This window comes from Protopterus annectens, chromosome 1.part1 (genome assembly GCF_019279795.1).
Source record: "Protopterus annectens isolate FY-2018-M chromosome 1.part1, PAN1.0, whole genome shotgun sequence".
NCBI classification, from domain to species: Eukaryota; Metazoa; Chordata; order Ceratodontiformes; family Protopteridae; genus Protopterus; species Protopterus annectens.
In genome coordinates this window covers 1,463,477,121-1,463,501,189 of record NC_056726.1, presented here as the reverse complement: position 1 = coordinate 1,463,501,189, position 24,069 = coordinate 1,463,477,121, and the positions used below count along the sequence as shown (strand labels likewise).

The 24,069-nt window shown below is 46.7% G+C and overlaps 1 protein-coding gene across 1 annotated transcript in view; it reads right to left on the bottom strand.

Annotated features, from left to right (window-relative positions):
- Positions 1-24,069, bottom strand: part of HDAC1 (histone deacetylase 1) — a gene marked incomplete in the record, with an annotated part of 2,014,892 nt that overhangs the window by 1,845,146 nt on the left and 145,677 nt on the right. The window contains 1 exon segment of the mRNA XM_044082464.1: positions 700-812. Coding sequence (XP_043938399.1) covers positions 700-812 — 113 coding nt within the window.

The window sequence follows — 24,069 nt, the reverse complement described above, 5'->3', positions numbered from 1 at the left end:
GCCAGACTAAAAAAGGCCCTGTGGAAAGAATCCCTGGATTACAACTACTTCATCTAATTTCCTAATACAGATATAGGCCTCATTTCTAAAATAAGTTTTCAAAAAGTGCTTAGTCATATAGTAGTGCCAATAACTGGTACAGCTGTCACCTTACAGGAAGAGGTTCACCTGTTGACCTTTTCGGCTAAGGCATACACACACACATATATAAGTGCGCATACCTTCCCAGCATTCAGATTTCTTTGGGTGTTTGTTTCCTCCCACATCCCAAAGACCTACCATTAAGGTGAATTAGAACTCCAAGTTGCCCACCTGTGTATGTGCATGTGATACTGAAAAAAAAAGGCTCTACAGCCTGCTTCTCTTGTCCCCTTTGCATTAGCCGTGTGCAGAGTCACTAGAGGAGCCAGATGCAACTCCAAACAAATGACATTTCTAGATGCAGTAACAGTCCTCAAAACAAACAGAAACGGAACAAGAAATCTTTGAAGTCTAACTTGGGTGAGACTGGCAGCCAAAAAAGCAAAATATGCACGTCTCGTGTCCAGTTCAGACTACCACGACCTCTGAATGACAAAAAAATCAGACTACTTTTCCTTGGGTGAGGGATGACCGTGTCTAGGACATCACTGCATTAACATATCACCAAGATGCGATAATGTTAAAACTGATTTGTGGAGTACCTAATCTAATACTCACGTAAATTTCCATTTTCCTGTAAAGACCATAGTTTAACAGCAGATTGTGAGTCATGCGAATTCTATGTGGTTTCATAGGATGGCCCTGGCCATAGTAGTAGTTCCCCACATCACCTAAAGGAAAAAAAACATGCACTCAGATTCAGTACAAAAGTAAAACAGGCATGTTTTTTAATAAAAAAAAAAAAAACTTGTCATCTACATGTGTAAAATCAGCAATAAAAAATAAAAGGATAGAAAAGCACAAGTTCTTAGACCCCTCTTCTAAACTTCAAAACTAGTTTAATGACACTCCCTTTCAAATTCCCCAGACCACCAAGTACCAACTCTTTGCTAGTCAGCTTTATGACAACTGTTCTAAATGTAAAGAACATTTCAGCCCTTTGGTAGCAAGCAGATGGTGTACATTATATGAAGCACAAGGAAGTCTCAGCAAAACTGACCCAATCCTTGCAATGACGTAAGGAACCTAAAGTTAAAGTCTAAATGGGTCTGCCCAGCCCTTGAGAAAGCATACAAAGTTCAAGAAAGCATACTTGGGCAGTCCTGCTAGGTTTCAAAGTCCCAGAAACATTTTCACATTTTGGTTACAGCACCAATTTCTTGGTAGAATTGGTGCAGACTATGTACAAAAGATGACTGTTGACTTGATTCTCACTCAGTTAGGAGGTTCAGTTCAGAGCCCACTGCTGTTCATATTAGTAACAGACATTAGCAAGTTGGCTGGAGGAAACTCCAAATACTGCTGTATGCAAATGTTGCTTTACAAATCAGACTGAACAGCATGCTAGGGGAACGGAATGAAAAGCTTAATACACACTGGATACAAGTACAGACAAGACAGCTGTCATGGCAGCAAATCTGGGAAAAATAAGCTTAAAACCAGATAGAAAAGAAATGTTGGTTAAGGTTTAACAGCAAGTCCTAATGAGGTCAAAGCTACAATCAAAGGGGTGCAGCCAACTGGCACAGTATCTAGGGTAGTGTGAATACATTGCTAAAGTTAAGTGTACAAAACAGATGCAACCAGTACTACTGTATACGATAGAGAAACCTGGACAGTAAAGGCTGAACCACTGAAGCTATAAGTGATGGAAGGGAATTGCCCAAAACAAGCTATAGGATGGTACACAGACTGATGGGTGAACATTAGCAAAGAAAACAAAATAGCTACAACTACAACTACAGAAGTCAAACATAAAACTGTGGTTCAAACACATGCAGGAGAGCAGAAGACTACTAAAGAGAAACAGAAAAGTGGCAAGATGGATTGCAAGACAACTGTCAAGTACGACAGGCAGAAACTACAGGAGTGATACTGACAGATTGTGACAACAGATGCAGCACCCCAACTCATAATAAAAAGGAAAATATTTATGCTTACTAGTCAGAAGTGGATAAGACGTTAATCTTGGACAAATATGGGTCAATGTGGTTTTGTGGAGCGGTGACCAACATGACAATACAACAGATTCCAAAATGGTGGTGGCAGTGAGTAGCCAAGAACACAAACAAAAGCCTGCAAACTCAACTTTCTAACATACAAGAGTCAGAAAGAGTAAAGGAAAGAAATGGAAACTCAAGCTAAAGAAAGGAATGTAGAGCAGGAGTGGGGAAAGCAAATGGTGATGGCAACTAAAGGAGAAAAATGTCACCATAACTAGAAAGACTGACCAAATGCACAAGACAATGAATATCAATAGCTCCCTGCTTGAACAAACAAATCACAATTCTTCTGGAAAGAGGTTTAACCAGCCAGAGAAATAACCTGTATGCAACTGTTAAAAGAAAAAATGCGGGGCGTCAGCTAAAATGTGAACAAATTGTACTGAAACTGGACACCAGGACAGGTCCTGCAAAAGAACTTTACCTTTATAGCAGTACCTGGACAACTGGAATGGAAGGACAAAGACTTCATGCAAACACCTCAGCACGTAGATTGGGCTTTCTTATTGTCAATATGAAAACTGAAAGTTAAGAATCCCAACACCAAGAAGCAGCAGACAGATTACACTGCAACCAGCCAACAGGAAATTCTTCCAATTTTATGAAGTATTTAGAAATGGAAAATACAAAACATACAGGGACAAGGATTTTTTTTCACTAACAATCCGAAATACTTCCATAAGACTCTCTAGATAAATAAAATCTCAGATTTAAATTTATATATCCTGCATTATTTAAGTCTAACCACTCTGATGCAAAAACTTAACACAGATGGTCAACAAGCAGAGGATGAAGTGACAAAACTGGAAGAGGTAAACAGGACTACAAATGCAAAAACACAAAGGATACTTCAAGTCTGCCTACAAAGTAGGCAGTTACCAGTCTCAAAAGAAAGCAGAGCCAAGAAAGAGCGGCTTTAAATACATACGTACATAAATACACACAAATCTTACTATAAAAAAGGCTTATTCAGACAGGAAACTAAAATGCAGGATGCATTTGGTGCCACAAATGTAAAACCATGGAAACCAGCAAGTACTAGGGGGGGGGGCTTATTTTTCAAACTTAAAGTTTTATACCCAATTGAAGGGTGGGAGGCATTACTGCATGCTGTCTTGTAAAGTCAAATGTTTTTCTTTCAGATTGGAGGGAAAGCAATTTTCCCCAATAAGGGTTCTATCGTTGGGGGGATTAACAGCATATTGGAAACAAGTGTCAGTGTATACCAGATGCAGGAATGAAGTATGTCAAATGAAATTTGGTATACTGCAAGACTGAATCAGATGTTTAAATTGCTAAACTTAGGCAACCAAAACACTGGCAATTACCAACAAGAAAATAATTGATGTATGCTGATAATCCATGGTCAGGTTGGATTGGGGACAATGCTACACAAAACTATGGGCTGGACAGGAGAAAACATGGTGCAGACATATTTACAAGACTAAATGTTTGTAGAGGAGAGAGTCCTTTTAAAATCGAATAGGAGAAAGGAATAGATATACTTAGCATAACAGTATAGGCTCCACTTCCTCACTGCTGCAATAGCCTTTGTCTTATCTAGTTCTATCCTGCTCACAATACAACAGCTCTGGCTCAGTCCCACACCTGTACTCCCTGCTGATTAGAGATGCTCTTGGAAGCTAATCAGCTGTCAGAGTGAAGACAACTTTAGGAATCTTGCTTAACCCAAAAGACAACCCTTACTCCTCTTGAAACACAAATAAAAAACTAAACATACAATTTATCCCAACTAAACTACACAGTAAAAGGGATGGAGAGTGGTTGCGGCCACTGCAGCAGTGAGGAATTCAAACATTCACTGTTATGGTAAGTGCAACTTGCACAACTGTACCTTGTTCATCATTCTTACTGATGCAGAAGCCTTTGGCAATTTGGGTTGCTTACCAAAGTTTATCCAACCAGTGAGAGGAAGGATAAGGATCCAGGAGCCCATAGGGAAAGGGGCTAGCAAAGCCAGTCCAGAACCTGGAAATGGAATCCAGGTCTGTAAAAAAAAAAAACTAGGCAGAGGATCATGCAGTTGCCTCGAATGCTTAGAGTTCACCCCTTTCTAATAGCCTTGTTTTCTTTGATAGCGTATTGGAATGTGCTTTAATCCTGACCGGAAATGGTTTAAATGGTGGGAAAACATGATTTTACAGTTGCTCAATATATACACAACTGAAACAGAAATGCACAAGCCAATGTCCCATAGATAAAGAAATGTGGAGGGGGAATCCAGAGAGAAACTAAGATACCACATACAAGCCCTTAAGAATAGTAACCAGCTACACTATTTAAAAACAAGTTACACATGTACACACCCAGATTACAAAGGGCAGACTCTTGATTAAAGTCTAGCATTTCCAGAAGCACTCAAGAATAATACTTCAGCAGATGACTGAAGTCACAAATCTTTGTGGTTCACTTGTGCGTTTAAAGGAAAGGTATTTGAACATACACCTCCTTTTGAATACACTTCTCCAGCACATCACTGATGTACTGCGACATGGAATGGGTAAACATGCCATACACATGTGCAGTGCATAGCCACATGAGACTAGTTAATATACAGACAGGGACTAAAGGTGGAGATATCTAGATTTAGATCAAAAATAAATGTACCAAAATGCTGGTACCAGAATAATGCACTTTAGCGTCTCCTGATTCAAGTTATAGATGAAACCCCATACCACTTCCTTGCAAGCTACAGGACCTACTCTGACCCAGAAAACAGTTGTGTACTCACCATAACATTCCATCTGAGCTGTTGCTCATTTGTCTTCAACCTATAGGTTCCCGGATCCAGCATGGATCCGACTACCACACATCAAAGGAAATTAGAAGTTATGTACTCACCATAACGTTCCATCTGAGTAGGTGTATTCATTTGTCTGCAACCTGTGGGTTATGGATCGGATATCGGATCCGAACCGGCATGGTTTTCCAGCTATGGATCCAAGCTCTCAGCTCCTCCCCTCACCCATAATGCCCTGCTCTACCCTCATGACCTCAGATCGAGTTTGCCAAAGCAACAATACCCTAAAAAGGGTAACAAAGAATATGCAGGAAACTGAAAGGCCAGGGGGATAGGAGGGCGGGATGGTTGCAGACAAATGAATACACCTACTCAGATGGAACGTTATGGTGAGTACATAACTTCTAAATCTGAAGTAGGATATTCATTTGTCTGCAACCTGTGGGACAGAGTCCCCAGCTACCTGAATCTTGGGCGGCCATCATGGAAGGATATTCCGAGCACCGCGGAGCCAAAGGATGCTCTACCCTAGATGCAAGATCCAACTTATAGTGGGAAATAAGCGTATGAGATGAAGCCCACGTGGCTGCTGCACAAATATCATCTAGAGGAATCCTAGCCTTGAAGGCTGCCGAGGTAGATACTGACCGGGTTGAATGGGCATGAACACCCTCCGGTGCGGGCCTTCCTGAAGCTTGATAAGCCAATAAAATGCACTGTGAAATCCAGCGGGACAGAGAAACTTTAGAGATTGGCTTGCCCAAATTGAATTTTGCAAAGGAAATAAACAGCTGGTCGGATTGCCTATGACCAGCTGTCCTGTTCAGATAAAATCTAAGTTGCCTGTGAACATCTAGTGAATGTAGCCTATATTCACCTTTGTTTTCATATTTAGGGAAGAAAACAGGGAGGTTAATGGATTGATTGATGTTTGCTTCAGAAGCGATTTTAGGAAGAAAGGACGGGTTGGTCCTGAGGGAGACACGGTCCGGATGAAATACCAAGTAAGGAGGTTTAGCTGATAAAGCTTGAAGTTCAGAAACTCTCTTGGCTGATGTAATGGCTACCAAAAGGCTGTCTTGTAGGACAAGAATTTGAGATCCACCGTAGCCGCTGGCTCGAAAGGAGGAGCGGTCAAGGCCTGTAGGACCAAAGAAAGGTCCCAAGGAGGAACTGCTTGTTTTATAGGTGGCCTGAGAAGAAAAGTACCTTTAAGAAATATTTTACACAATTTGGCTGACATAAGAGGATTAGAGTCATGGCCAATGTGATAGTGAGAAATTGCCGCCAGTTGAACTTTGACTGTGGAACTGCTGGCACCATCGTTAAAGAGAGTGGTTAGAAAGTCAAGCACTAAAGGGAGAGGAACCGTGAAGGGATTCAGGCCTTGCCGCTCCGCCCACAAAGAAAGCGTTTCCATTTGCTCCTGTAAACCTTTCTAGTGGATGGTTTATGAGCCGCCACCAAAATAGCCTTTACAGGTGAAGAAATACCGGGAGTCCTTATCAAGAGTGGAACTGGAGCAGCCAAGCGGTCAGCTTCAGGTTGTCCAGGTTCGGAGGAGGAATGCAGGATGGATGGGATATCAGATCCGGGATGGGATCTAGAATCCAAGGAGGATTCACCGAGTGAGACCTTAGGAAGGGGAACCAGATCTGTCGAGGCCAGAATGGAGCAATGAGAATCATTCTGCAACCCACCCGAGAGGCTTTCTGAAGAACTTGCAGCATCAGAGGCAAGGGTGGATAGGCATACAGAAGACCGGGTGGCCAAGCATGCACCAGAGCATCTCTTGGGGTACCTCCGGGAGGTATTAGAGCGAAAAACTGTCGCACTTGGTGTTTGAGGGAGAAGCAAAAGATCGCATGAAGGGGTTCCCCACCGTGCGAATATGCGTTCGCTACTTGACAATTGAGAGACCACTCGTAAGGGGTCAGAATGGTGCGACTGAGCTTGTCCGCTAGGATGTTGGACCGACCCGGAATGTGCGTTGCTATTAGAAAGCGATTGGTGGAGATTGCCCATTCCCAAACTCTCATGGCCTCTCGACAAAGAGGGTAAGACCTTGTTCCCCCTTGCTTGTTGATGTACCAGACAACAGACATGTTGTCCGATTGAATCGCAATTGTTCCCAAGGGAAGAAAGTCCTGAAGTGCTAGCAACGCTAAGAGCACTGCTCATCTCTAGAACATTGATATGCAGTAAGGTCTCTGAATCATTCCACGTGCCTTGGACGGTCCGGCCCGCAAAGTGCCCCCCCCACCCGAGGCGGGAGGCGTCCGTGGTCACTGTGGCGAGAGGGGGAGAAGCACAAAATGGGCGGCCTTTGTGGAGATCCGGGGAGTGGAGCCACCACAAGAGGGACCGCTTGCAAGCCGTGCTGATGGCTATGGGATGATGCATGGGAGAGCAAGGTATGACCACTGTACTAAGAGCGTCCACTGTAGAATGCGCATATTGAGCCTGGCAAGAGGAAGAAGTGCTATAGCCGATGCCATGGACCCTAGAGCCCTCAGGACCAACTCCGCTGGAACAGAACTTGAATGGAGAATGGCCCGCACCTGGAGCTGCAGATTTAGAACTCTGTCCGCAGTGAGGAAGGCTCGTAAACTCCTTGTGTCTAGCCTGGCCCCTATAAAATCTAAGAGCTGTGTGGGCCAGGTTGGACTTTTTGTATTTATTGTGATGCCCAGAAAGGGAGCAAGATGGAGAAAGGAGTCTCGCCAATAGAAGTAGATGCCTTGTTGGGGCGGTGAAGCCAGTCGTCCAGGTAGGGAAAGACCTGCACCCCTGAAGCCTCAGGTGGGCGCTACCACTGCTAATACTTTGGTGAACACCCTGGGGGCTGTGGTGAGACCAAAGGGAAGGACCCGGAACTGGTAGTGACTGGCTCCCAGCCGAGGCGGAGAAATCTCCTGGAGCGCCTGTCCATCAGGATGTGGTAGTACGCGTCCTTGAGATCTATCGAGCACATCCAGTGATTTTCTCCCAGAAGGGGAGAATAGATTGCAGAGTGACCATTCGAATTTTTCTTTGGGGACTGCCAGATTCAAGAGAGAGAGGTCTAGGATTGGTCTTAGTTCCCCGTCTTTTTGGCACTAAAAAGAATCTGGAGTAGAACCCTGATCCGATCTGGTCTGGGGAGCGGGCTGGATGGCTCTTTTCTTTAGCAGATGGCCAATTTCTGCCAAAGCGGCCTCCCGTTGACCGGGTGGGGCGTCTGGGAGGGACTTCAACTTTGGAAGGTGAAGGAAAGGAATGCGATATCCCTGGATATGATTTGGAGAACCCAGCGGTCCGATGTTATGGACTCCCATGCCGCTAGGTGCCCGAACGTCCCCGACTGCCTCCAGAGTAGAGCAGTCGGGCAACCCTCAGGGTTGCTGCGGGCCGTTCAGAGAAAGGTTCCCTGGACCCGAAGTTTCTGGGAGCCCCTCTGCCTCTAGGGCGGCGTCCTCCCTGTCCTCCTCTGCCACGGTAGGACTGGTTGTCCGGAGCAGGCTGGGACTGCTGCGACTTCGGAACCACATCTTCTTCTGACCCTTTTGGTTCCTAGAATAGGGCCTCTGGGGTGCAGAGAAGCGGATTCCGTCGGCAGACAGCGTCTTCCCGTCCTTTTCGCTCTGGGTCAACGTCTGCGAGCGGTCTTGCCAAACAGAGCAGAACCATCAAAGGCGTTAAGCGGCGCTTTGAAGGGCTCAGAAAAATCGCAGTGACGGAGCCAGGCCTGTCGTCTAGTGACCAGTCCTGTCCCCGCAGCTCTAGCGGCGCCCTCCGTTGCATGGGAGAGTAGCCGCATAGAAGTATTTGTAACTGACCTAAGAGTGGCCATACGGGTGGAGTGCAGAACTCTGTCCTCCGAAATGGACTCAGGGGGGGATGCAGCGTATTCCTTAATAAGATCTCGCTGCATCCGAATAACATGTGCCAAATAGTTCAGCGCCCTTACCGAGAAGGTCGCCGAACTGAACATCCGCTTCCCCAAGCGGTCCATCATCCGAGACTCCTTGCTCGGTGGGTGGACTGAGGACTCTCCTGAGCCAGTTCCCTCTTTGTGGCCGCCGTCAACATGGCATCTACCGGAGGCCCCTTACTCCAATGGGTCCGGTCGGATGGCGGACTAAGGATCCTATCCGGTCTTTTGGGAATTGGCTCCACGGTGTCCGGTTCCTTCCACGCCCTGGTGGTAATAAGGTCCACCAGGGGGTCGGCAGGGGGGGACACCCAAGAGGTAGACTGGCCCGTTTCAAATGCCTCCAAGAACACGGACTCGTCCGAGGAAGACTTGGGGCAGACCACCCCTTATACGGAGCATTTCCATGATGTCTCCAAAGGAGACATCCTCGGGGTGACCGTGGGGAGCCTTCCCCTTCCTCCAAGTCCGTGTCTTCTGTGAGAGACTCGGGGGAGTCAATGTGCCTCCTTTTGCACGTATGCTTACGAGGGACCTCCTCTGGGGGGCTGTCAGAGGAGTCCTCGCAAGCAGCAATTTGCTCCATAGGAGCAACTTGGGGCACAGAAACGGGCTGTCCCAGGGGCCGGATGGTGGAAGCCTGGCCCAGTGCAGAGGGAGGTCGGGCCGGCTGCGAAACAAGTGCCGGGGGTCCGGAGACCCTCAACAGAGCCCTCTCCACTACATCAAAAGCCGAAGGGGAGCCGACCTCGACCAAAGGATCCGACAATCGGCTCCCCCTCGGATCCGAGGAGTGGACCGGAGCCGGCGCCGAATCACTCGGATCCGAAGGGACAGTACGCTCCGACACAGACGGCGCCGAAGGAGCACTGATCCCCCTGGATCCGAAGCTCAGATCCAGGCTCCGAGAGGTCGGGTCCGACGCACTCGAGGGCAGGGTCGGATCCGAAGTACCAAGTACTATCGGCGCCGACCCACCCCCGGCTCCGAAGCTGCTCTACTCCAGCTGCTCCGAACCCGGACAGCGGGTCGGAGAAGGAGCAATAGGCTTAAAAAAGGGTGTTGAGCTCCCCGGAGGGAGGCAAGAGCACTCCCATCTGCATCTGGGCCTGGATGAACCTTCTCATCATCCGGTCCAGATCAGCATCAGAAAGGCTATGGGTAGATCTCGGCGAGGCTACCGAGGTAGGCCTGGAGTGCCTCCTCGATAGCCTCGGAGATCGGGTCTCCTCCTCCTCAGGACCCGGTGAAAAGCACACAGGGGACCGGAGCCGAAGGAGGAGATCGAACCGACAGGAGCCGGGAGAAGCCAGCTTGGCTGGCGGGGCCGAAACAGAGGTCTCGGCCCGCCGCTTGTGGTGCTTCTCCCTCCGGTCCTTTTTAGTAGCATCCCTCTCCTCTCCAGAAGCGGGAGGTTGTGTCCCAGGAGTAGGAGGGTGCCACAGGGGAACAACTGTAGCCACAGTAGTCCCGAAGGAGCGGAGGCGGAGCCGAGTCTGGCGGTAAAGACCCGCCAAGACCAGCTTGGACCTCCGCTCCTCAGTGCCCTGGGGTTGAACCCTGCACAAATGGAACAACCAGATGTGAGGTGTTCAACCCGAGACTAACACACCGAGTGTGGCCATCAGCGGTGAGAGCTTATGGCCACACTCGAGCATTTGAAAAAATAGATTTAGGCTGATCAGCCATAATCTATAAACCACTAAAAGCTACTAAAAGTAACTTAAAACAAAAAGACACACAGGCCTACACACACACTCTACGCAACAGCGAGGGGAGGGAATAAAAATTACTTAATTTAACTCAAATAAACTCAAAATACACTTTTCAGAAAGGGAAACCTAAACTTTCACACAGAATCACTCAAAGAACCAAAAATTTTTTGATTTTACAAGTAATAAGATACCACTTAGCTGAGAGCTATGTACCCAAATCCAGTCACCAGCGCGGCAAACGAGATCTGAGGTCATGAGGGTAGAGCAGGGCATTATGGGTGAGGGGAGGAGCTGAGAGCTTGGATCCATAGCTGGAAAACCATGCCGGTTCGGATCCATAACCCACAGGTTGCAGACAAATGAATATCCTACTTCAGATCAAAGATTAAAAGAAAAATAAAAACGAACTATAGCCTGGACCAAATGGCGAACTAAAGCCCCCCACCCGCCTCGACCAAGTGAGATATCGTCAACTTGGAAACTATACAAAAAACTCATTTTGCTAGACAAAGCTACCAGAACCTCCAATTTAAACACCAAACAATCCCCGAAAGTTTTGGGCAGGTATTAACAGACTTCATCCAAGACAATCCAAACTACACCCATAAATCCCCAGAAACTTGTTGCCACTGCCTTTAATAATTTTCACTGAAACTATTCAGCCCTTAGCTAAACTTACTCCCACCCACTAACTACCACTAATGCACCCACTTCTCATCCCCCCTTTAACTTCCAACCTGTCTCTACCACTTATCTGATCCCTTATCAAAAAACTGAAACCAACAACCCTTTCTGCTGAGCTCCTTCCTGCAGAGTATCTAAAAAAAGCTGCCGACACCATAGCATTCCCCATCTATATCCTAATCAATAAAACCAATGGAACTATTCCCTCAAGCTGGAAAATATTCCATGTTATCCCACTCCACAAAGGTGGAAGTTCAGAGCTATCCAACTACAGGGCCATTGTCATTCTCTCACCACTAGCCAAATTAAAGGAGAAGTATGTTCATAAGCAACTTATGGACCATTTCATTCAGAACGGTCTGCCTGCCAACTCTCAGCATGGCCTTAGGCTACATCACAGCACCACCTCCGCCCTCCTTTCTTTTACAAATACCACATTCCAAAATAGGAACAGGCTACCTTCAGCCCTATTTCCAGACTTGTCGAAGGCCTTCGATATGGTCAACCACAAATTACTAATCCATTCCCCAGAACCCATCTATTAGGTTCATAGGTTGGTACTATACAAGCCTAGACATAATTCCCTGGCTATTTCTTCCCACATTATTTACTTTCCTGGACCCCTGTCTAGCAGGGAAACTGACGTGATCCCTGGGGTGAATATTTCCTTTCTCCCATACAATCGTCAAGGTTCCTCTTGAAGAGGTCCAAAGAGGCACTCTGCTTGACATGTATGGGCAATCTATTCCAGAGTCTGGGGAGTCTCTGGGTCAGGAACCTATCCCTCCAGCATGTTTTGTTTATTGTGATGACAAGGTTTAGATCCCTGGAGCGTGTAGCTCTGAGGGATTGGGATTTCTTTAAGTGTAGCATGTCCAACAGCTCTGGGTTTGACATGGCCTTGTATGTTAAGCAGAGATTGCCTCAGAGTAGACTATATGCGACAGAGTATAGCTGGAGTTTTAAGGCGGTCAGCGTAGGGCATCTGCTTTAGGCCTGTGATTCTTTTAGTGAGGTATTTATGAGGCCTTTCCAGTTGTTGCAGATGTCTTGAGAGGTACATACCAAATGGGGCGTTTTATTCTATAATTGGTCTAATGAGGGATGAGTACAGTGGGACAATGACCTCCTTTTTTCAGGATGAAAAGCCCTTCGTGATGAGGTGTGCCACATAGAAGGATTTCCTGACTGTTGTGGCGATGTGGTTATCAAAGGTGAGACCACTGTCCACCTGTGTCCCTAAGTCTCTTATCACACTTTCTGTTTAGTGTACTGCTACCTATATGGTAATTCATGGATACATGTTTTTTTCCCAAAGGGGATAACGATACATTTCTTGGCATTGAGCTGGAGCCCATGGCTCTGGCACCAAGCATCTGTTTCTGTAAGGCCCTTTTGTAGAGTATCCACATCATTTGGGGATTCAATAATGGCTCCCAGTTTGCAGTCATCTGCAAACTTTGTTAGCCAGAGTCCCTTAGTGTTGACCTGTACTTCAGAGAAGTGATGCCAAACAAGAGCGGCCCCAGGACTGAACCCTGAGGTACTCCACTTGTCACTTGTCTGGAGCTGGATTTGGAGTCGGCTACTTTTTCAGTGTGGATTCCATCAGTAAGCCATTTAGCAACCCATTGGGTGACATAGGGATTAATGCCCAACTTAGTAAGTTTATCTAGGATTCCAGAGTGGGGGATGGTGTCAAAGGCCTTGGCAAGGTCTAGATAGGCTGTGTGGACCACCTTACCCTTGTCCATGGCTCTGGAGACTGATTCAAAGAAGTCAATCAGGTTCAGGAGACAAGATCGGCCCTTCACAAACCCAAACTGGGTGGGGTCCAGTGTCTGAAGGTTGCCAATGTCTTTGTTTATAAGTTCCATGATAATACGCTCCATGGCCTTGCAGATAAGGCTCGTCAGACTGATGGGACGGTAGTTTCCGGGATCCAAGGTGGATCCCCCCTTGTGGATTGGGATAACTGTAGCTCAGTGGTTCCTACCCTATTTGAATGGCAGACGGGCTGTATTATGGCAGGACAAACTGTCCACCCTGCTACCTTTCAACCTTTGTGTTCCTCAGGGCTCTATTCTAGGTCCTCTACTCTATCTTCAACAGTCTTAATATTGCCATCCCCTAATTTAACCTGCATTCAATATGCTAACAATTCTAGCCCCATCTGTACAGCCTCCTCCCCTTTAGACCTGCAAACCTCAACATATTTAACACAGTTGAAAATTGGCTCTCTAATCAGTCTGTTAAAACAAAACAGAACTGCTCCTCTTTACCCCCACCAGTAGATCCACCCCATTTTCCTTCTCCATAACATCCAACAACGGTACCCCTCTCTCTCCAGATGAACATACTAAGCTTTTAGGAGTAATAGTGGACAATCTCAAATGGGCAGCCACGGTGGTGCAGTGGTTAGCATAGTCGCCTCACAGCAAGAGGTCCTCCGGTTCGATCCTCAGCTGGGGTGCCTTCTGTGCATGTCCTCCCTGTGGATGTGTGGGTTTCCTCCGGGTGCTCTCGTGTCCAATCCCACCTGCAGCATGTCTTTGGGATGAAACACCAAACTGGTCCTAGGTGCGAGTGAGTGTGCCTTCTGTGGAAGGTTGGGTGCCGGGCTGGCAACTCGACACTGTAAAAACTCCACTGCCAATCATGAGCGGACAGGTGATCTGCTGTGGCGACCCCGGAGAAGGAGAAAATCTCAAATCTGATCTGCATATCAATAAAACTATAAAAACCATCAATAAGTATGGCTCATTATATAGAGGCAAACCTTTTCTAACTCCATTAGCTAGGACTGCAATTGCCTGCTCATACCTACTCTCTACCCTTCTGCGAGTCTCCCCCACTCTCCAATTTGAACAAAACTGAACTTAAGCTCTCACCGTTACAACCATACTGCCAGATTTGCCATAGACTCAACATATAGGACACATCACTATCAAAACCTCAGTCTTAGAGTGGCTAGAACTGCCTAGCCTACTTCTGTTTAATCAGCTTATAGTAGCACACAAAATTCTGTACCACCCTGAAAATAATCAGGCACTCAAAAAAAAAAAAAAAAAATCAAAGCCATACAGTAATTCAAGGCAACTATAATCATCCAATAAACTGTTTGTCCAAACCCACAAAGCCATTAACTCAGGCGGCGACTCAGTTTGCCAACATAGTTGGTAAAACTTGTAATTCACTTCCATCTAACATTAACCCTCGAACCTTCAAGTCTCTTCAAAAGAGGCCTCAAACAGTATTTTAAAAGGGCACTGGCTTGGTCTCTTTACTAACCCTGATTAAATCACCACTTATTTAATGCCTTGCTTAAATATTGTACGCATCTCTTGCTCATAATAGCTTGCTGCAACCTGTTTTTGTTTACTACTACACACTATTAGGAGTACCTACTAGAGGGCTTTGTAAAAGTCTGACTCATACCAGTTATATTCCATGTTATCTGGAGCTTTTCTCTGGGCCTCTGCTGAAAATGGCCATATATCCAGTCGGACTATACCGGTCAACAAATTTAAAATAAAATATCCTATTTCTTGATCTGAGCTCCAAGCTCCTACCCATAATGCCCCAGTCTCCTTCCTCCCTTCAGGTAAGAGTTTGCTGCCCAACCTAGCATCGCACCCAACTAACACAGCTTGTCCCATGCAAAGTCTTCATAGGCACGCAGGGGAGAGAGGCACCCTAGTGGTAACCACATCCTCTACTCAGAGCACCACAGTCTATACAAGGCAGGGAGGAACGGTTAGAGAGCAACAACTCAGATGGAACATTATAGTTAAGTACATAACTAGTACATAACTAGTCTGTAGTCTTCATTTTGTCTTAAACATGTGATACAGAGTCCCCAGCTACTAAACACCTGGGAGGCCCTCATGGAATGACATTCCAAAGCACGGCGGAGCCAAAGGATGCCCTGTTCCTGGATAGGATGTCCAACATACAAGATGAAGGTATGCGGGTCTCAGAGAAAAGTTAGAGACCCTTGATTCCAAGGACCCCCTGCGCTTCTAGGGCAGAGTCCATCATACCCCCTTCTGCCCCTGGGGGAAGGAGAGTCTGTAGTATCCTGGGAATAACATTGTTGGAACCACATCTTCTTGGTCCCTTGCCTATGCCTAAAGGTTTGCAGAGGGGCCGAAAATCTGATCCTGACTGCAGCCAAGAGTCTTCCTGTCCTCCTCAGTCTGCACCAAGGTGTCACTTAGACTTTCCAAAAAGTACAGTTGTGTACACTTACCATAAATGTAGATGTTAGAGTGCAGTCACTGTTGCAGTCATCACTGTAGGGTTCTTCCTGCCGGCAGGCAGTCCTCGGCCAGAATCCCAAAGTCTGGGTCCGGCGTCCGCTGTTCAGTCATGCTCCCTGACGTCAGAGCGCTAGGAGTACAAAGCTGCCAGCCGACGCCATGTTCTCCAGTTTTTCTTGCCCCAGATGTCAGGCGCCCAAAAGTGGAGGCCAATAGTAAAACAAAAATGTAACATACAACAAACCCCATACCCTGTAGGAAGTACCTCAGAAGGGTGAAGTAGGAAACCATACTAATGAAAGTATAATAGGGGGCAGGAGGGAGGGTAACCCAGACTGCAACAGTGAAGACACTCTAGCATCTACATTTATGGTAAGTGTACACAACTGTACTAGGTTCGTGTTTCACTGTTGCAGTCATCACTGTAGGGTTGAATCCCAAAGCTGAGAAAGGGTGGTGGTTATAGAGCAGAAGTGGCAGCTAGAAGGCCCTGCAAGACTGCAGAAGCAAAGCCTGCCCTAGACTTAAGAGTAAAGAGTAAAGAGTGAGATTATAGTGTTTCAAGTATGCACTGAACTCCAAGTTGCAGCTTCCAAAATATCCCTGGTAGGTACTCCTCTGAGAAAGGCAGCTGAAGTAGCAGCAGCTCTGGTAGAGTGAGTCCTAATTTTCCCTGGGATTTGCTTTCCATGATGAGTGTAACAAAATCTGATTCCATGAGCAATCCATTTAGAAATGGTCCGTTTTGAAATAGCTTTGCCTTGGGAATTTGTTGCATAAGAAACAGTTGCTCCATTTTCCTGATATCCTTGGTTCTGTCCAGGTAAAAACGAAGTTGTCTGTGTACATCCAAGGAATGCAAGATCCTTTCCCCCTTATTTTGTGGATTGAAAAAAGTTGGCAGGTGAATAGTTTGATTTAAAGCCACTTTGGAAACCACTTTAGGCATGAAAGCAGGATTAGTCCTTAAAGACACCCTATATTGGTGAAAAATAATATAAGGTTCCACAGCCATGAGTGCTTGTAACTCCGAGACTCTCCTGGCTGAAGTCAAAGCCAGTAGGATAGCTGTCTTCCATGATAAATACTTAATATCAGATGTGGCAGCAGGCTCAAAAGGAGGCAGAGTGAGTTTTTCCAGAACATAGTTGAGGTCCCAGGCAGGTATAGGTGGTGTCCTAGGGGGCCTTAAATTCTTTGCTCCTGAGATATTGTTTCAGAAGTGGATGCGAAAAGATTGGAGGATCTGTACTGTAATGTGCAGATAGCACAGAGGCATGTATTTTTATGGGGAAGGATAAACCCTTATGTAGCATGTCTGTCAGGTAAAGTAAAATCAGTGGGATATTCGGGATGAGAGGATCCGAATCCTGAGCATGCATCCAGGTGCAAAATCTCTTCCATTTACCTGCATAAGATTTTCTAGTGCTAAGCAGTCTGGCTTCTAAGATGACATCCATGACCTGTTTGGGAAGGAAAGGATTAATCATAGACCCAGTTTGGGAAGGAAAGGATTAATCAGACCCTGAATTCGCCAGGCTGAGAGTTTTGACATGAGTGCAGAACCTGGCTGTGGTGTTGGGACAAAAGATTTGGAATCAGAGGTAAAATCCAAGGAGGCTCCTGGGATAGATTCAGTGTTAGTACCAAAATTGACTAGGCCAATTTGGGGCCAGTAAAATCATCATCTTGGGCTTGTCCTGTTTGATCTTTAGTAACACCCGTGGAAGAGGAGGTAGTGGCGGAAAGGCATACCCAGAGAGGTTTCTCCAACTGAATGATAGTGCATCCACTTTCCATGCTAGCTTGTGAAATGTCCTTGTGCAAAAAATCTGTAACTGGTGGCTGAGGGGGGATGCAAATAGATCTATGTCCGGGCAGCCCCAGGCTTCTGCAACCATCTTGAATATTTGGGTGTCTAGCATCCATTTGTGTGGGTCTGACAGGTTCCTACTCAGGCCGTCTGCCAGAATATTTTGTTTTCCTGGCAGGAACTGAGCTTGTAGATCCACTTTGCAAGCCAGAGGGTGTTCCATACAGTCATAGCTAGTCTGCAAAGGGGGTAGGAGTGTGAACCCCCTTGCTTGTTTATGTACCACATAACTGTGGTGTTGTCTGTCCATATCAGTAGTCGTCCTGGTTGTAGAAGAACCCTGAAAGCCAAGAGGGCACTCTGTACAGCTAACATCTCTTAAAATTGATATGTAGGCGCTTCTGATCCTCTGTCCAAAAACCTTGCAGACCTTTTCCCTGCAAGTGGGCTCCCCATGCGTAATCAGAGGTGACCGTGGTTAACACTTGGCTGAAGGCAGACCGAAGGCTTTCCCTTTGTTGTGAAGACATGCCATGGTCCACCAATGGAATTCCTTTTGTAGGCAAGGCAAGACAGCAATCTGTGTGTCTAGACTGTAGCAATGCTGGGACAATACACTTTTTAGGTACCATTGCATTTTTCTCATATGTAGTCTTGCATTTGGTATGAGAAGGATGCAGGAGGCCATGTAACCCAAAGCTTGCAGGAATTTCCTTGCAGTTAGCCGAGTTAGACGCTAAGGTTTTGAAAGTTGAAGCCAGTTGCAGTTTTTCGGATGTCAGGAATGCCATCTGGGTTGTTGTGTTTAGAAGAGCACCCAGAAAAGTTGTGTGGGTGTCAAATTCGACTATGTTCACAGTGAATCCCAGGTACTTCAGTAGATTTTGAACAAATTCCAGGTGCTGGAGTAAGACACCCTTGCTGTCTGCTTGACTAAGGCAGTCGTCCAGATAAGGGTAAATTTGAATTCCCTTGAGTCTGCAATAAGCCACTACTGGTGCCAGGCACTTTGTAAAGACCCTGTGCGCAGTAGACAAGCCAAAGGGCAGCACAGAGAATTGGTAATGTTTCGAGCCGGCCTTGAACCGGAGGTATTTTCTGCACTCCTGTCTGATAGGGATGTGTAGGTAAGCCTCCTTTAAATCCAATGTCACCATCCATGCATTTTTGCTCAACATTGGCAGGAGCTGCTGCACAGTAAGCATCTTGAACTTTGGTATCTCCAGGAAGGTGTTTAAGACTGAGAGTTCCAGGAGGAGTCTCCATGAATTTTGCTTTCTGGGAACTAGGAAGAGCCTTGAGTAAAAGCCTTGCCCAGTCTCCGATTGTGGAACTAGTTCTATGGCCCTCATAGCCATGAGGGATCCCACCTGGTTTAATGCCTCTGCCCATTGGTGTTTTGGTAGGTCTGGCCATCCGTTTGGTCTTGGCAAGGTATGAAAGTGGAATTTGTAACCTCTTGAAACTACATCCAGAACCCACTTGTCTTGGGTTATGCAAGTCCAATTTTGTTGAAGAGTTTTCCTCCTAGAGGGGCTTCCAGGAGAGAAGTTCCTGGAGCCATGCAGGGGGAGTCATTAAGCCTGTTTTCTATAAGATTGAAGTCTGTCCTCTCCACCCCTGGGGGTGGAAGCACTCCACTGTCTAGATCTGTAAAAGGTCTGTGCTTGGGTCCTCCCCTCTGGAGTGCCTATATCTACCTCTGAGGCCTGTCCGAGTTGGGAAAGGACCAATTTTTAGTTGGCCAATTTCTGCCAAATCTTGGGGGCTGAACTTGTAAGAAATCCTTAACCGTTTGCATGGATTTTGCCTTGTCCTCCATTTTCTTTATCACCTCTTCAGCCTTAGGCCCAAACAAAACATTATGCTGAACAGGAGCATCCAGTAACTTTGCTTTCACTTTATCAGGTAAGTTTTGTTCCTTTAACCAAGCATGTCTTCTAATGACTGTGCCAGAGGCAGCTGCCCTGCAAGAAGCCTCCAAGGCATCAAAACCACAGTGTAAACCATGCTTCCCCACTTGTTCAGTTGCATGTATCAAATTGTATAATTCCTTATCTGCACATGCAGAAATGGTACCTAGCTTTTGTTTCATAACAGACAGTAGAAATTGCTGATATTTTAGCATATGAAATTGACAATTTAAAGCCTTAATAGATAAAGTAGGCAGAAGTGTACACTTTTTTGCCCCATCTCTCCAAAGCTCTAGAATCCTTATCTGTCGGAATAGGGTTTTTAGCAGAGGCAGCCTTAACCCCCTTAGGACCTTGAGAAATGGTTTCTGGATCAGCAGTAGGATTTGTAAAGGAACTGGTGTGAGTCAGGGACCCTGTAATATCCGTTGGGCTTAGCAGGGGCTGGAGGAAAGGAGTCAGGAGTTAAATTAGCCTCAAAAAAGGCATCATCCACAATATCCAAAATAGGGGGAATAGCCAGGGGTCTATGTTGGGGAAGAAGGAAATCCCCAAGTCTTCTCTTAGATTCAGAGTACTCCTGTCCTTCCCAGTGAAATGTTCCCTCATGTCATGAAGTTTCCCCAAAAGTAAAATCCTCTGGGGGAGAAGCTGATGGAATGGATTCCTCAGCATCAGAATCCTCATAAGGAGGGAAGTGTATTCCTGCTCAGAGGAAGACACTGAAGAAATAAATGCCTGATCAGAAGATTCATAATCCAATTCTTGCCTTGGCCTTTTGTCTGGAGGGGGATGTGAACCCCTAATCATGGTTAGCAAGTCCTCCGCCATTTTAAGTAGCAGTTTGAGATTTGGGTCCTGGATCAGAAGAGGCCTGGGCTGGTGTCTTAGATTTAGAAGGAGTCTTTGCCTTTGTCTTTGGCTTTGCCTTTATCAGAAGCTGTGTAGGCCTGAAAACCCCCTCGGACGCCAGTAACTGCACAGCAGCTCCAGACCCATCCGAGGGAGCATTGTCTGAAGGTCCTGCAGCTGGAGTACTCAAAGGCCTAGTTGGCTCCTCGTGGGAGTCAGTTTCGGCAATCGGTTCTGAAATGGCCGACAGGGGCTGCGAAAGCGCCTCACTGACGGCCGAACCTGTAGCTGGCTCTGCTTGTAAGTAGTCTGATTTGGACCTCGGAGGCCTGTCCTTATCCTTGCGTCGTTTGTGAACTCCGGTAGTCGGAAGCGTGTCAGACGACATTTTATAATTAAATCGCCTGCCAAAGTAGTGAAAAGCAAAATCTTACCTCCACTTAATCGTACGTTGGTTAAATCTAGCACAAAACAGACAACTAGCTATGTCGTGGTCAGGGCCTAAACAAGGAATACAGTAAGAATGGAAATCCTTATGAGGTATTTGTTTCCCCACAAGAAATGCAATTATTAACTTTGACATCGGACTGGAGCAAGAAAAAAAAGTTTCCCCAACGGGGTACTTAGCTTTGAGAAGTCGTCTTCGGACTGAAGCATGGAAAAATATCAGGAGTCAGCTGACCGGCACTTGCGAACTGCTTTCACCGCACGGCAAGAAAGACTGGAGAACATGGCGTCGGCTGGCAGCTTTGTACTCCTAGCGCTCTGACGTCACGGAGCATGACTGAACAGCCGACATCGGACCCAGACTTTGGGATTCTGGCTGACAGAGGACTGCCTGCCGGCAGGAAGAACCCTACAGTGATGACTGCAACAGTGAAACACGAACATGGGAGGAACTCGTACGCGGCATTTGTAAAGGACACCTGAAAGGGTTCTGAAAAAGCAGAGCTGGAGCCAGGCTTGGCACCGGATGGCAAAACCAGTACCAGCAGCTCTAGCAACCCCTTTGGTTGCACAGGAGAGGAGACTGATGTTAACAGATGTCAGGTGGACATACAAGAGAATACTTTGTCCTCCATACACATGGACCCTGGGGTAGCATGAGCAACTGCCTTGACCAGCTTTCACTGCAGCCTAGTCACATGTGCCAGATAATTCAGCACCCCAACAGAAAAGGTCGCTGCAGCATACACCTGCTTCCCAAAACAGTCCATAGTCCTGGACTTTCAGGAGGGTGGACCATATATAGCTCTCCTGAGCGAGCTTAGTGGCAGCTGCCACCATCATAGCATCAACTAGGGAGCCATTATTCCAATGGAGCTTTGTCCAGGCATTTGGCGATGGGCTCCACAGTGCCCAGTTCAACTCCCAAGACGTAATCAGATCTACCACAATAGATGTGGGATGGGACAAAAGTAGAAGGTCCTGCACCATATGCCTCCAGGAACAGATTCATCTGGGTTAGGTTTTTGGGCAGACCACCCCCCACACTGGCAAACAATTCCCATCATGTCTCCACATAAGACAGCCTCAGGAGGTGATCGGGGGGACCTACCCCTTCCTCCAAAATCAGTGTCTTCCATGAGGGACTCTGGTGGGGAAACCAAATGCCTCCTTTTGCATGTATGTTTGCAAGGAGCTTCCTCAGTGGGGGTCTCTCCAACATCTCACTGCTCCCAAGAAGGAGCAGTCAGCAGCATAGTGGTAGCAGGCTGTCTTCAAGATGAAAGAATGGTCGGACCAACACCAGAAACAGAGGTAACGAGGGCAGACTCAGATGAGATGGTAAAGTGTCTAAGGACTTGAGATTATTCTCGCCACCACGTCGAAAGCCAAAGGGGAATGGGCCTCTGGAAAAGGAGCTGTAACCCTCTGACCCAACAGGGGAGCTGGAGCAGAACCTCCAACTGCTGAGACACCACGGGGAAGGCTCTGCTCGGAAAAGCTATGAGCAGACACCATCTCCTCGGATCCAGCAGTGAGGCTACAGGTTGGAGTCCGACTGATCCAACCTGCTCAAGGGAGCACAGATGGCAATGTACAAGGTACTTACGGAGCAGACCTGTTCTCAGATCCAAGGATTCTGAAACCGGAAGTCAGATGGGAGAAGGATATAAAGATTACGCAGATTGCATGCCCCCCACTCTGGAGGGACAGGATACAGGCAGGACTCCCAACTGAATCTGAGTGTAGATAAACTTCTGCATCATCCTATTTATCTCTGCTTTGGAAAGACTGTGGGTGGAACGACATGAGGCCACAGACACCAGCCTGGAGTGGCCATGAGGGGGAAGCCTGCACCAGCGACTGGGTCCAAAGCTCCTCCTGCTCCAGAGAACACAGAGGGGAACTAAGCCAGGGAGACTCCAACCTCAGAGCTGACCGAACTTTTGTTGGAGGACCTGCCAAACCCGAGCAATCCAGGGAAGACTTCTTGGTCCGGTCCTTTGTCTTGGCTGGCCTCTGTCCCCCAGCCTCTTAGCAGGAGGTAGAGTCCCAGAGGCTGTGGTGGAGACAGATGAAGCCAGGGCAGAAGAGGCCTGTGCCCCACTGGAAAGGAGAAGGCCCTTCACATTTAACTTACTCCTCCTGTCCCATCACTGTCTGAGGATTAAACCTGGCACAGATGGAACAGGAGGTATCTAAATGGGCTGCCCCCAGACAAAGCACAGTGTGTGGCCATCAGCTGGGAGAGCTTATGGTCACACAGTGCATTTTTGGAAGCCTGGTTTAGGTATCTGACATATTCCAAACCCAAGCCCTAACATGCTCACCTCACACACTATCCACACATACATGAAAGATTTAACAGAGCATGAGGGAAGGTACAAGATAAAGTGGATAATGAGACAAGGGGAAAATTTAAGTTATAAAGACACTTAACCAAGCTTTATAAGCAGACAGCATGGACTGTGATGTGGACAATAGTGTGACAAGACCTGAAGGGAAGAAGGTGACCAGGGCATTATGGGTAGGGGAGGAGCTTAAAGCTCAGATAAAGATGTGGCATATCCAGCAGAGTTGGATATGTGCCAGATCCAGGAACCCACAGGTTGAAGACCAAATAAAGAAACTTCAGATCACGTATTTAAAGCTTACTGGAAAACTATCATCCAACCTAATATACTCCTAGATGGTTATCCCATCAACTGGGATTCTTGGATGTTTTGCAAGTCCCTGAACCAGATAGTCAATACACCAGAGAACGCAAACATACTGGATCTGCTCCTAACCAGCATGGGACAGCATTGCACATCCCCTAGTGTAATGTTCTCTAGCAACGTCAGAGCACAAAATGGTCTCCTTTGAAGTTTAGTGAAAACCTGGAGCCCCAGCTAACCTTGGAATTTAAGTACTTTAAGGCCAACTTCCAACTATTAAGTGTAACTAAGCAAAATGTCAAACCCCCAAGAACAATGCTGCCTACCTACAGGTTGATAGGTAGGTACTAGGCTGCCAGAGGGCATTTATAAGCCTAGCCAGAGTGAGTCAGCTTTCGCCACCCCATTGATTATCTGATCCTCTGTCAAGCAGAGCCAATGAAGTGATTCCAGGGGTGTATTTTCTGTTACCCATTCACGCATCAAGGTTTCTCTTGAGTGTCAGTGAGGCTCTGCCTAATGTAGTTTGGAATTTTGTTCCAAAGCATGGGGAGTCTCCGACAGGAATCTATCCCTCCAGCATGTTCTATTGTTGCGGCGAGGTTTAGCTCACTATAGCGTGTGGCTCGCAGTGACTTGGATTTCTTCAGGTAGAGCATGTCCCATCAATTCTGTGATGACATGGCTTTCTAAGTCAGGCAGAGATCATCTCTGAGTAAGCGATATGCCACTGAGTACAGCCGCAGTTTCAGTCAGGCTGCATAGGACATATGTTTGAGGCCAGTAATCCTCTTGGTGAGGTACTTTTGTGGTCTTTCCAGTTGTTGGAAGGGTCTTTTGAGGTACATCCCAAATGGGGCATTGTACTCTGATAGGTCTGATGAGTGACTAGTAGAGGGGCACTACAA